Source organism: Manacus vitellinus, unplaced genomic scaffold (genome assembly GCF_001715985.3).
Source record: "Manacus vitellinus isolate BGI_N305 unplaced genomic scaffold, ASM171598v3 scaffold_0_pilon, whole genome shotgun sequence".
Taxonomy (NCBI): domain Eukaryota; kingdom Metazoa; phylum Chordata; class Aves; order Passeriformes; family Pipridae; genus Manacus; species Manacus vitellinus.
The window spans coordinates 9,590,920-9,605,850 of record NW_021938789.1 but is presented as its reverse complement, the minus strand read 5'-3'; the positions used below and the strand labels follow the sequence as shown (position 1 = coordinate 9,605,850).

General features: G+C 35.6%; 1 protein-coding gene across 6 annotated transcripts in view; it reads left to right on the top strand.

Annotated features, from left to right (window-relative positions):
• Window positions 1-14,931, top strand: part of TAPT1 (transmembrane anterior posterior transformation 1) — a 50,081-nt gene that overhangs the window by 14,911 nt on the left and 20,239 nt on the right. For all 6 annotated transcript variants that reach the window (XM_029960440.1, XM_018067655.1, XM_018067650.1 and 3 more), the window contains 4 exons: window positions 6,909-7,071; window positions 10,838-10,973; window positions 11,795-11,892; window positions 12,048-12,117. In XM_029960440.1, the coding sequence (XP_029816300.1) occupies window positions 6,909-7,071; window positions 10,838-10,973; window positions 11,795-11,892; window positions 12,048-12,117 (467 nt within the window). The remainder of the gene's footprint in view (window positions 1-6,908; window positions 7,072-10,837; window positions 10,974-11,794; window positions 11,893-12,047; window positions 12,118-14,931) is intronic.

Sequence of the window (14,931 nt, the reverse complement as noted above, 5' to 3'; positions counted from 1 at the left end):
AAAAAAACAACACAACAACCAAAATGCAAACAACCCTAAGGTGACTGGAAAACCATGTATAATCAGACTAGTAAAGAATTGAGGAGCACCAGGAAGCCTGAAAGACGAAAATTAAGAAGTCGTATGACATCATATGACAGTCTGTGCATAGTTAAGTTTATAACAATATATTCAGAGTGCGTATGGGTTGGATGCTAAAGTAACTAAGAGCTCGGACAAGTGTACTTGTCTGCAGATTGCACAATATAGTGAAAACATTGTTCATTGTGCGGTGACAGTTACTGAAAAGCGTACGAGAAACAACTGTAGGGAGGAGGGTTTTTTATACAGCAAGAACAAATTTCTCTTTGTCCAGGGTGCATTTCATGTTCCACATGGTTTAACAACTTTAAATTCAACAAACAAGGCCTGTTAAAATACTTAACACACAGTCTTGTTTTTTTCAGAAATCACTCACTTAAACTTGTGCACTAGCTACTTGTGATTTTTAACATATTAAAGATAAATATTGGTAAACTGTGATTTTTTTCCTAATAATGCTCTGCTGAATGCTAAGTAACTTCAGTTGTACAGCTGTTGGAACAAAAAACGGCTTGATGGGGTAGATAACAATACACTGAAAGCCTTGAGCCATTTTGCTTCTTTAGTAAAGTACTGTGAAATCCATCATGCTGTTCCGTAGCAAACGTTACAGATCCAGTGATATTACCATCTGTGTAGTCATAGACCATGTGGATGATTGAACTTAATGGTTCTCAACCAGTAGATGGAGACAAAACTCTTATTACTATGTAAGATGAAGATCATGGCATTTTGTGTATGATACTAAATAGATAGACCTTGAAAATTACAGACAGGTAACTAGTTCCTTAAACTTTCACTTTATCTAGTGAGTTTGCTTACAAGGACCACTTGTTTTCCATACCAGATTTTTCTTCTCTGGGTAACTGTTTTATGTAGGTCTTGATATGAGTTTGGCTGTATTTGTAAAAAAGTGGATTTTTCACAAGTATCACAAATCATGAAAAAAAGTAGGTTTTTTGGTGGTGTTGTTGTTCCTAAAATTTGTAAAAGAAATTTGTGGGTAGCTAGGATATTTGGTAGCATTCTAATGTGATAGCATTTTAATTAATTTTATAGAGTAGCAAAGTAATGCTTCCTAACTAGTTATAAGGAAAGTTGCTTGCTTTTAGCTTTATAAAGTGGGGGGACATGCATAGATCCGGTGGTTTTCAGAACAGGGGAAAGACATGGATTCACACTTTCTAAATGTGTCTCAAGGTGAACAAACCATAAACTGGAAAGTTTGAAGTATGAGTATTAAACCTTGATTTTTAGTATATTGTAAAAAGTAAATTTTTTCTGTAACAGACCGATTTTTCTAAATTTCTAGTTCTTGGTTGATGTCAGTCAGTGCATTGTATAAATTTTGCCATAATTTGACTTTTAACTGCTTTAAACACTGTATGATAAGCGCTCAGCTTGGCACACTTCTCCTTTTGTTAAATGACTGGGCTGAAACAGAAACATGCTGTGGTGGAATGGGGAGGCATAGTAGTATGGCTTGCACATAACTTTCTTATGTTAAAATGAATAATAAGCTTGTATATGCCCTTAAGCATGCATTTCTGTGTTTGTATGATTTTGAGATGTAAGGCTTTGTTTTGTAGGAGATTTTCTGTCAATTAGTAGATGTAATGATAAACTTACCCAAAGGCTGAGGAGTTTCCACATCTTGTGAAGTACATGCCGTAGAAAGTTGAAGTCTCTGTGTGGTTTTTCTTCTGTAGTGCTAGTTAACATTACAGTGCAAGAGAGTTTATCTGTAGAGAAATGCTTGGATTTTCACTCTGAATTCAGCAGATTGAAAGATCATCTCATGTTTAAAAGTTTGGGGTATTCAGTGATAGCAATAGTGTAGCAATATAAGATTTTATGTAGTGGGCAATAGAATGGATAAGCCTTACTCTTTAGTATTAAGGTACTTTGCTGTTTGAGGAAGTTTTAAAATTTGATTTGTTGATAGTCTATGCTGTACAGTTAATGTGGAAACCTGAGACTTAGCATAATGAAACCACTTGTAAAATTCTGTTAAGAGCATCTCAGAGAGCATGACTTATAAGGTTGTACAGTATCCTGCTCTGAGTTATCACAGTAGCTCAGTAATGGCTAATTCTTACAACTTGGGTTCCTACTTTCAGGTGAGATATTAAAATTATCAGCACTATGCTGTATTTTTCTTGTTTGTTTTTTGGCCTTTGTGTAGCTGCCACTAGCAGCTTTTATCTTTGTTTCTTTGAGATTCTGTAGTACTCATGGTGTGGATGACTGCAGCAGTATGAATTTGTGTGTTATATTAATCATGAAGTCTGATTAATTAGTGCTTAAGATGTTCTGAAAGTACTTTTCAGTGTTGGTACTGAGTAGTTACTAAAGACAATAAATAGAAACATATTGAAAAAAATTAATGCAGAAAATATAGCGTGTGAAATGGGTGGGCTAGGACGTTATGACAGGCATAAAATCATATCAGCCTGTGTGTGTTTATGTGTATTAAATAGATTAATGCAAAGGATAGGAATGACTTGTAACAAATATAGATTGGACCAATGTGAACCTGATCATATAGGAAAACTGCAACATTCAGTTCTCACTGAACACTGACTATATCATTTCATAACTGCAGGCTTTGCAGTCAGTTCTGTATATTTGCTGAAAGGTGACAAATTATTAGACTTTATTAATTTATTTGATTTTCTTGTCTTTGTAGGAAATAATTATCCCTATTCCATATTATATTCAGAACCACACCTTGAAATCCTTTTGTAAATGTTATTAACCAGAGTGCAAAAGGATTCTGCTACAATAAAAATGCTTCTGTGGACTTATACAGTAGACATAGTTAATCTCAGTCAGAAGCATGTTAGTTGTACACCATAGATTACTTGTCTAGTCAATATGAAGGGGTCTTTCTTAGTGTGCAACGAAAGAACACTGAAATATATTTTAAATGCTAGAATCTTCTTACTCTTCTCACTTTCTAGAAGGCAGTTTTCTGTAGTCAGCCTTTGCAGTAATCCCTTGTGCTGACTAGGGGGTAGAGATGCTGACAGCTCTTCTGTCATCAAACAGAGGAAGTTTGAAACAGTGAGGATATTTTTGTGACTGAGATCTTGTGGTTTAATCCCAGCTGGCAACTAAGTAACACACAGCCACTCACTCACTCCATCCCCCACCCGGGGGGAGGAGAATTGGAAAGAAAAGGTAAACCTCGTGGGTTGAGATAAGAACAATTTAATAATTGAAACAAAATATGCTCATAATAATACTAATTATTATGCTGGTAATAATAATTGTAATGATAAGAAGAGAGAGAGAGAGCAACAGAACCTAAAAGAAACAGGTGATACGCAACACAGTTGCCCATCAGTCTCTGACTGGTACCAACCAGTCCCTGAACAGCAGTGGGTCCCCTTCTGGTAACTCACTCAGTTTATATCCTGGCTATGATGCTCTGTGGTATGGAATATCCCTTTGGCCAGTTTGGGACATCCTGTTCTCGCTGTGCTTCCATCCCAGCTTTCTGTACAGCTCCTCACTAGCAGAGCATGAGACCCTGAGGAGTCCTGGACTCAGGGTAAACACTTCTTAGCAACAACCAAAAGATCAGTGGGTTATCAACATTATTCTCATACTAAATCCAAAAAACACAGCACTGTACCAGCTACTAAGAAGAAAAGGCACTCTGTCCCAGCCAATACCAGGACTACTGTGTTTTGAAGAAATTGTCACAGCATTAATGTTGGACCGTGTGGATGAGAAGCACAAGAAGTTGTGTACGACTTTGAATAGAACATTAACAGATTGTATTTTTAATTAAAATGTCAGAAAAAAAATTGTTTACTGCAGTTTTTTTTCCTAGACATACACACTACTGAGAAGTTAAGTCCAAGTCACTCTGAGAGTTAGGACAAGAAGACTGCAAGTTGTGCCAGAGGTCATGTAGATCAGATATTAGGAAAAATTTCTTCACCGAAAGAGTTGTCAAGCATTGGAACAGGCTGCTCAGGGAAGTGGTGAAATCACAGTCTCTAGAGGTATTTAAAAGATGTGTTGACCATGATTTAGTGGTGGACTTGGCAGTTAATAGTTGGACTTGATTAACTGAAAGGTCTTTTCCAACCTAAATGATTCTAAAATTCTCTAAAAATGTTATTTGAATGTAATCTGTTCTACAAGTTTAATTACTGTAAGGCATCAGCAATCAAGAGTAGTGGAACTGCCTCTTTAGGGCAGCCTTTGAATCGAATCTTTCCAGTGTAGATGATGCTGTGTGCAAGTTTGTATGGAACTTCATACAGTGTTAGCCTGCAGAGTTGAGACCACCTTTAGAAGAGCAGCTGTGCTCTTGATTGTATGTAGTCTATTTTCAGAGTTTGTATTCCCCTGTGATGGTTACTGTCTGCATTTACATTGGCTTCTCCTGAATTGGTTTCACTTGAGTGAGTGTAGTCATACAGATGAAAATCGACACAAGCAGAAGAGTGATAGAGTACAGAACATCTGTGACTCGTGACTGTAGTGTTGGTTGAGCATCTTTGATGTTACTTGTAAGCCAGAAAACCTTTGACATGATATTTTCAGTCTGTATTGATTTGTGGACATCAAAGCATTTTCCTGTGAGAATCTTTCTGACTGCTTCAGAAGATTCATAAACAGATTCTCCTTACTGCATTTCAGTAAGACACCGTCCTATCACTGAAATTGGTACCTTGCCAAACTTTTAAAATATAGGCTTTTGAAGTGAGTGTCTCTTTTGCTAGTCAGGTGTACTCTACCAGGTACTGCTCACTGCTTCTCTAGTGATAAAGAAATTGTTGACTGGGAAGTATGAGGATGCTAATTTTCTAAATAACAAATTCTGATTCTCTTTTTCACGTGCTAACACCTGGCATTACTGTGGTGGAGTAGGAGTACCCTTTACCACTTTATCCCAGTCTGTGTTGCAGAGTTTGAGTGTTGTCTGTAGACTTGTACTGAAATGACTGAGTACACTTTCAAAATGAAAGTAGGTTGGAGAAAAAGGAACATGCTGTGTTACTCAGCATATGAATGGTAATCATAATCATGAGCTTGCTTAAATGTCATACGCATTTCAATATATGCTATTATATTTTAATAAGTATAACCATTTAAGTCAGATGTAGTTAAATAAGGCAGTAAATTTTCAAAATGTGATTTTGCAGGTTGGGGTGCATTTTTGGGGGGAGGTGTGTCATGCAAAGACATAGTCATAGGTTTTCAAGCAGTGGGCAAAACATACACTTTCAGTTTTCTGTAAGTTTTTTAATTAGTATTTTCAGTTAAAACTCAGTTTGGAGGGTGGGGAAAGGAAGAAGGTTCACTGAGGCTTTTTCTCAAGGACTTTGTCTGAAATAAATGGTGTGGATATTGTTACTGGATGACTTCTGAAAGCAGGAAAGTGTCTCTTACAGAGAAAAAGCCACTCTAAGCAGTTCTCGTACGCTGGACCAGGTTGAATTCTATTATTCAGAATATAATGCATTTTAATACAGTTTATGCAGTAAAAAGTGAAAGGAGCAGTTGCTCCTTGTTCAGAGTCTAATACTGTAAATCTGAGAGTTCTGGAAACTTTCTTGCTCATACTCCTAGCAAACGCATGGTCTGTTTGCCCATATAATAATATTATAGCAATGTAATGCAAAAATGTCTTCAGGGCATTTTTCTTTGAATGGAAGACAACAAAGAAACACTAAGTATAACACTCCAGCTCTGATAATATATTTAAATAAAAAGAGTGAAGTTGCAGGGATTTTTGTCTTGTCCCCAAGGTCTGTAGAATGTCTTGACTCCCAGAAGTCATAAGTAACTGTTTGGATGGGGTTTTTTTATAAATAGTGTAAATTCTTACTTTTTTTTTTCTAAACATCTTATGAGTTTATGAGAACACTGTCTAATTTCTGGATAACCTACTGATTTAAGAATACAGAAATTGAAAATTCGTAACTTGCATTCTGCTAATTGGTTCCAACTTTTATGAAACATTAACTTCTGTAAAAGCCTTTCAGGGTATATAAAGAATATATATAATAGAAATTATTTCCTCCATTTTTTTATATTTAATTGTCAACCTTTTGATTTCATTTGAAGGCTTTTTAACTGCTTTGCATCCTGTTCATACTAAACTAAGTAAATAGACAAGTAAATACTGCCTTGCAATTTCATTATGTGTATGGCTACTGTTGGGGCAATTGAGGTAAAGCTATTTTCTTCCTCTAATTCTAGTTTAGAGGAAGAAATTGTGTAATGATTCCTTTAGTCTCCTGGGTTACTCGTGGGACTGTGGATAGAAAACTGCATTGGTTCATGACCAACCTCAAGCTCTGATGTCAAATTGTTTGCATTTACTGCTGCAGAGCTTAGAGCTTGAAGATACAGAATTATGTTTACAACCTATTCCTCAGCATCTGGTTCATTAGACTGAAATTGAAGATGACAACTTCATTTCTTTTTGGTCATAGCAAATACAGCTTCTGTAACTGAGGAAGTCAAAATCATAAATATGATTGGCTGGAAGAGGGAAGGTAAATTAGAAACCAAAGGGCATGCATGCAGAAGGTTCTTAATAACCGGGAGCTCTTAATAAATACACTGTTTTAACTAAAGGGTTGTGGCAGATAAGAGGATGTGATCCTGTTCATGAGTGTGATCTATAAATGTGTATCATGATCATGGAGTTGAAGTGAGGGTCAGAGGAAGGGGCGGTAATAAACCACATTGAAATATATCCTTGATTAATGGCTTCTGTAAATTCCTGTTGACTTGGTAACACTTGTATTTTGTGGGTACATGACATTTAGTGGAACTTTTTGCCCTTTGTATTTCAGTGATAGACGTTTGCTACAACCTGCTCAGGTATGTGACATTCTCAAAGGAGTTATATTGGTCATCTGCTACTTCATGATGCACTATGTTGACTACTCTATGATGTATCATCTGATAAGGGGACAGTCTGTCATAAAGCTCTACATCATCTATAACATGCTTGAGGTAAGAATGTTGGTATCAGAATATGAAGCATGCCTTTTTCAGACTATCTAAAATGTTGTGTTACGGTGTTGGTCCTTAGAATGTGGCGTATCTGGTATTCTCACAAATGTGCACATACCCATGATAATAAGCCTAGATGCAGTGAAACAGGCAGGTTTGTGAAAAATAAGTTTTTAGAATCTGTTTCCAATTGCCTACTTTCTGGAGCTTGTTAATCAATTCCACAGCATGAAACTTGAGAAATGGAAATGAAAGATGTGTCTTAGGAAATGCAAGATAGTGAATGAGGTTTTGAGCTCACTGAGCAAAGTAGAAGCTGTTGATTTGAAATAGTGATAAGATCCCGAGAGAGAGAGCAGAGAAGAAAGATAGTAGAAAACATGGAATTTGTTTTTTTATCCATCACTATGGAAATACAGCTTTCATTGTATGCAAGGACACATGTTACTACTTAACCTGTCTGAGTCCTGGCTAGCAGACTTAAGCCTGAGTACATAAGCAATAAGTTGAATGAATGTAGTGACACAAGAAAAGGAAATTCTCTTTCAGGAGGCAAGATAAAGAGAAATTCTGGTGAAAAAATAGTTTCTGTTTAATTATTAATGTAAAGCATGAGATTTTTAATTGCACTTTTATGATCAATGATTCACAAAGTAAATAATGTTCTCATAGCTACAATCTTATCTCCATCCTGCAAATATAGAACATAGTAGGAATACAACCTCTTAAAAAGGACTCACTCAAGGCTTTGTACACAAAAGTTACTCTGCTAGGATTCTGGGATCTCTGAATGACATTAATCCTTGTTTGAACATCTGTTGTACCTTTGTTTGAAGACTGTTAAAATAGGGTTACACTCTGCTAAATCTCAATATGTTGTCTAAAGACACTTGTTCTTTCTTCATAAAATACGAAAATATTGCATAAATAAAACACTTTGTTATCATAAGTGAAATAAATATCATACAAGCCACCTCAGTTGTTTATTCATAGGTTTTTATTTTCCTTTGATTTTAGATTTGCTGAAAAATATGTACAAATATTAAATTAGCACTGAGTTACTATATGGATTTTAGTTGTGTGGGGTAATACTTATCCATATATAGTTCCATAATTGATGAGAGATTATCACTTACTAAATGAATCCATGTGCTCAAAATAGTAATTTCTCTTTATTTCAAGACTACTTCAAGTAGTGCTATACTTTCTCATCTTACCAAATCATTTGAAGCGATACTACACTGTTTGCTGTGAATTGGAAGCCACGTGCCATTCCATTTTGAATGAAGAGTTGAATTATTTTTCTATATGTAGCAGAATCAAAAGCATGTATCTCAACTAAGAAAAGTGCTACCTGAGTGTTTCTTTTAGGAAAGAGAAAAATCTATTACCACTCATGGTTATTAGAAAAATTATATTAGACTTTGAAGCTGGAAACAGTGTTTAACTACCATAGTGTCTCATGAAACCAAACATGCCAAGCAGAGAGCATGTTTTTAAGGGGCTTTTTTACTATGGCAGCTTGCAGCAGTATTGGCAGAAAATGTTCATGGGATCCTGCTGAAAGACTTAGTTGATAGTTAGCTTTCAACAGTTTGAATATTGGCTTGCTTAGACTGTTTTGGTGATTTTTATTAAAAGTCTTTGCCATTGATGCAAGCAATGCTTTTTAAGGAACTGCTAATGTACTTTTTTTAAGGAATATGCTTTACATTTTTTCACAAGTTTTCAGAATAGGAAGATCTTTTTAATTTAGTGAAATCACTGAGCAACAGAGATGTTTACAATGTCCTAATGTTTTCGGCTGTTGGCAAGTTCAGGGAATATTGTCCTGGACAGATATGAGGAATGCAAAATCTTCAAATTATGTGCTGAATGCTCCCAACAGACAGCCTGAGGGGAGCATTCAGCACATTTGGCTTAAATGACACTTTTCTTTTTTAGATTCAGACCCACCGGCTCCTGCTCCTTGTGAAGCCCCAGTGTGCGTTATGATGGTGACAGCACTCACCATGGAATTCTGCTGGAGCCTGGAGCCGGCATATAGGGTTTAGGTAAGTCATATTTGGAAAAGCAAGCAACAATATATTGTGGTGGGTTTTAATATTTTCTATCCTTTCAGCTAAGAAACAAGGACTGTTTAAATAGCAGTGAAACAAAAGCCACCATTTTATCTATTAAAACCCTCACAATATTGTGGACAAAAAAATTACCAAACTCAGCATTCTGTAGTTAGTGTTATTACACCAGGTGTAATTATTCAATGGGTCATCACAATGAGCAGGAACCAAATCATAAAGATCACACTAATTTACAAAATCTAAAAGCCGAAAACAATGCCACTGTAAATATCTCTTGAACTGATCAGATTTATGATTTCATCAGCTCATGGTCTTGTTCATTCTATTTCATAGGTGATACTTGGTAGTATATTTTATAGTTTACTTGAAACATCCTGTAAAATTTTATTTTAGTTCAGCTTTCATATTGTAGGAAACTTTATTTAATAAATGTTTCTTGAATAAGTATGACTTCACTCACTTTGGTATCTTTACCTTGAGAACTCTTAATTTAAAAAGTCAGGAAATGATCCCAAGTCTAGGTTTATTTGTGTTGTGCCAAGAAATTACTTTCTTTTTAGTAGATATGGTTCAACATTTGAAAGTACATTACGCACCTAGTCCTCTGTTGCTACATGTTGTTTTAATGTGTCCAAAATTGTTGTCTTACAGAAAGACACTAAGAGAAAATATTGTCTTGAATAACTAGAGGTAGTTTTTCAACTACCTCTATTTCAACTGTTTCTATTTGGTTGAATTAGTAAGCAATGAGAGATAGCTCTTTTTTCTAGCCAGACATGTGCCTTGTGATACCAAATTTAAATTTTGAAGTGTTGTTTTTGTTGTGCAGCTTAGTTTTAAAATTACTGAACTGTAGTGTATAGACAGAGAAAACCTCTTTCTTTGTAATGATATTCAGTTTTACCTGCTTGAGGATGATGAAGTGTTGAGAACTGGTGGAATTCCCTGTGACCTTTCTTGCTGTGGTATTAAATTACAAGTTAAAATGCTGTGCATATGTTTTCTATCTTTAGAATTACTGCTAGGAGGTTTTTTTCCTCCTTAGGCGTATATTCTTTAGATTACACTTCAGGTGTTTATTGGGTTTTTTTCCAAACTAATTTTCCCTTTTTGGCAGAATTTCAAGTACCTCTTGATCACTCATTGTGTTACTCTCCTTTTAATTTTGAATTCTGCTTTATGCAGATATTTGCATAAAGTATATACTTCAGTATACAGGGAACAGTGGAGCCAAGTCTAATTTCAATCCTTTTTGTACCTGTAAGCTGATATTCTTAGCCATGCATCTGAAATTAACTTTTCATTGTTTTTTTTCCCCCTATTAAACCCAGAGGGGTGGGGAAGAACATTTATGATAGTTTGACACAACATACATATTGCTTTATCAAAGGCTGAGGTTTGAACTGCACTTGAATGTCTTTCAAGGAAGCATCTAAAATAACAACACAGGATTGTTTATCATAAATACTGTTGAAAAGGGATAGTAAATTTGAGAGGGAGAGTAAACTGCTGAGCATACAAAAGGAACAGTATCACTGTAAAATCCAGAAATGCAATAAATAAGAGATGAAAAGTGATAAATATGTGAAACTTTTTTTTAAATTGAGCTGTACTTACAATGGCATATTCGAGTGTTGGAGAGAAAAGTAGGTAGTGAAAGGCAGTAAAAAGTTGTTCTTGTTTAGGTGGCTGATCGTCTGATTTCTTCATTTGGACAAGATATTTTGGATGCCCTTTATTGGACAGCTACAGAACCTAAGGAAAGAAAAAGAGCTCACATAGGTGTGATTCCTCACTTCTTCATGGCAGTGCTGTATGTCTGTATCCTTTTTCTGTGATAAATTGCACAATTTTCTAAAATAGAGTAATTTCTCTGCATTATTTTATTTTAATACATTTGAGAAACTGATAGTATTCCTAAAGCAGTGTTCCTTTACTTGCAAAGTAAAATTGCCAGTACTACCAGCTTTTAAAAAAAATCCCTTCACAATGGTATACCACTGCAGTATTAGAGAGCTTTTTAAATACCTGTAGTAAAGTGAAAAACAGTGATTGGTACTTCATGGAAAATTTGATTTCTAATTTGTATTTGAGTATTTTGGGTCACGGAGTCTTGAAGACAGTGGGGTTTTGGTTTTTAGTGGAATGTAAATGCATCTAGCTTGAACATATTTTCTGGAAATGAAGGGATAAACTTGTGCATATTCAGGATGCAAATGTGCTTAGTGTGAAATAACCTAACAGTGAATCGGTGAAAATTATATCTCAAGTGATGCATAGTCCAGTAGTTATGGTGATGAATTTACAATTTTTGAACTTTTCTCTGTTTGCTCTGAAATCTTTAGACTAATTCTGAATCTTTTTAGCTCAAATTTCTTTTCTTCAGATTGTATCACTGTTTCTCCTGACTAATGTCATTGGGTTCTTTTACAACAAGAAAATTTAGTTATTACATGCTACAAAGCACTGTGGGTATATTACATACGTGTAAGTATTGTCTTGCTGTAAGTCTGATTCTCATGGATATAGGAACTTTTTTGTTAAACTTTGGAAGCAAAAGAGGAAACTTGAGGTTTGGTGCTCTTCAGTACTGTTGTGCAGAAAAATTATTTCAACTATGCTTCCTTAACTCTGCTATCCAGTCCTGCATGCTATTCTTATTATGGTTCAAGCAACAACTCTTAATGTGGCCTTCAATTCCCACAATAAATCACTGCTTACCATCATGATGTCCAATAATGTAAGTATGTAGCTTTATTATATAGCTACCCTAATTCATTTCAGCATCCTTTGTCTTTGTGTATCATATGTCTATTCACATATTATTTGATAATATGGTTTGGTTTTATCAGTTTTTCATCAATAAAAACTAACTAACTGTTTTTAAAATTGCAGTTTGTTGAAATAAAAGGAAGTGTTTTCAAGAAGTTTGAGAAGAACAATCTTTTCCAAATGTCAAATAGCGGTATGTATAGCTGTGCTGATCAGGAGAAAATGTGAAGTGAGGCTCCTTTTCTAATTTATTCATGTATTTAATGTATTCAGTGTATTTAATATTCTTACTACAATTACTTTATCTTTGTGAATTTGGGTGTTCTGACTTGTATTCCTCATCACCCATATTACCGTTTGGTTCAGTAGGATGAAACTGATATTCCACTTCAAAGAACATTGGTTTTCCTTCTAGTTTTGATTTGAGGTGCTAAAACAACCTATCGACTGAAACACCTGTGTGTGTGCCGGAATATCCATGCCTCCAAGTGTCTCAAGTCTTCTGTTTTCAAAAAGTTGACTCTGCAGCGTGCTATGTTGGCAGTGATCTCAGAATGCATCTTGTTGGGCAGTTGTGAGGATGGGTCTTGAAATACTTCCCCCCCATCCCTAAAAAAAACCAACCAACCAACCAATGTAACAATGAAGTAGCTGGCATATAAAGAAAATACCAGAGATGACTCTTTAAGTTTTGATGTGCTGTAAAAATAATAGCAGAGGGTACTTAGGAAACATGCTATGCTTCTGGCACTTACCTGTGTTGCTGCTTAGTATGAATTTTGGGAACTTGTACTCAGTGTGTCTCAGGAGGAAAAGCTGTTCAGGTATCCTCTGATGGGGGTTCTTTCTAATACTGATATCAGCCATCAGAAATATTTGTTGAATTCTGGGTTTGGAAGCTAATAGGAGAGATTGTGCTTTCAGGCTGTACTAGAGCTTCTTTGCTTGTACTGTTTTCGTAGAATCATTGAATAGCCTGGGCTGGAAGGGATCTCGGAAATCATCTAGTTCCAACTCCTCTGCCGTGGGCAGAGACACCTTCCACTAAACCAGGTTGTCAAAGCCCCATCCAGCCTGTCCTTGAACACTTCCAGGAATGGGGCATCCACAGCTTCTCTGGTCACCGTATTGCAGTGACTCACCACCCTCACAGTGAAGAATTTCTTCCGTATATCTGACTTAAATTTCCCCACTTTCACTTATAAAGATAAGCAAAGAAAATAGAATATACTTTTTCATTCCAGCTCATAGTTTTTAAGCTGGAGAACCCAAATGTGCCCTAGGTTAAAAAAAAAAAATAAAGTAGCTACTTATTTAAAAACAGGTGATTCACATTTTTGTATCAATAGTTAAATTTTCAACAGGCTTGCATCAGGTTTTGAGTTCTGGCTGCTGAGGTGATTTTTTACATGCAAATGTTAAATGGCAATTGCTCTGCAGTTCTTTGGATGAAAGACTATTTACAAAAAAATCTTAAATATCACATAGCAGAAAAATTAGCACTAAATTTTAATCTATCTCATAAAGTTTTTAAAAACACAACAAAATAATCTTTACAGCTGGGTTGATAAGCTATTTATTCTGTGCTAATAGTATTATTTTTGGTTCCAAGGTTTAATTACCTCTATTTTTGAAATTGAAGGTATTCAACTTTACAGTGAGAACACCTGAAAGTGATGTTTACTAAAATATTGACAGAAAATGTAGATGAGTTTTTTTAAATTTCCTTACTAATGCAGAAAATAGTTACAAGTATGCACCTACCTCTGCTAAATAAAGGCAAGGCCTCTTTCTTCAATTAAATGTTAAAATAAACAAGGGACTGATATTAAAAATGGCTAGTAATTTCCTCCATAAAAAGAAAAGTATATCAATGTTTTATTGCTGGATATCATTATTGAAGACACATAATGGCAATATCAGATCTCCTTTTATCAGCTGGTGGGAAAAGTGATGCCATTCATTATACCACATGGGAATAGAAGCAGCGAGTACCTACAAAGAAGAGTGCACAAAACAAGCTAATTTATTCCCTTCAAACAGATAAGTTTTCCTGGAACACTTTTCAGTATGGTTATAAATAGCACTGTTTTTCTTCTCACAGATAAATAACAGAAACAGGTTTTTAGTAGAGATTTTCACCTCTTTTGAACTTGAACAGATTTACTGCATCACATCTTCAGTAAGGATGGAACAGTATTGTTGATGTATTCGGATCACTTTAGTATTCTTTAAATGTGTTTTTTATGCAGCTGGAATAGTGAGGTATCTTGTGTTGGCATGCTATGCCAATGCCATATCCTACCCATGGAACTCAGGCTAGGCTGGTCCTGTCGGCTGAGCTTCCAGTTAGGCTTTGGAGTGTGTCCTAGACACCATGTGCTTAAACTGCATGCCTGGACTGAACTTAACTGAAAGAAAACACTAAGTATAAGCCCCCCCCACATATTTCCTTCCTTTCTCAGTTTCTTCCAGCTGTTTTCTCAGGTCTGCAATCTGCTGTAGGGCAGCAATGGCAGCGGCAGCTGATTCAGCTTAGATAGAATGAATTCCCTTCTGCATCCCCTTTTCTTGGGCTCTGCTCAAGATATTAGTGTTGTCAAACACGTTTTCAGTTCGATGAAAAGATACTGATTAGTATACAGTAGCTAAATTATAGTAATTCTTGAGGGCAATAATGCAAATCTTGTAGAGATATGAGGAATTTGTCACGAATAAGTGAAACTCCCGTCTTATTTAATATGTTAATCAAAAGAAGAATATGATCTAGCAGAAAAGATAAGCAATAACCTCAAGAGTAGATACTGTGTTCAAGAGAAGTTGCTCCAAACAGAATTTTAAAGCAGGTAGTCTTGTGAATAGAAGCATGAGAACAGAAATGAACTGTTGAAGTTGTACTTTCTAAGAAATGTCTTGTATCCCATGTTGAAATACCTCGCAGAGCCTTGCCTGGCTCAAGCTGGTATGTAGTAAGACATCAGGAATTGAAGTACCACCAAGCTAGGAG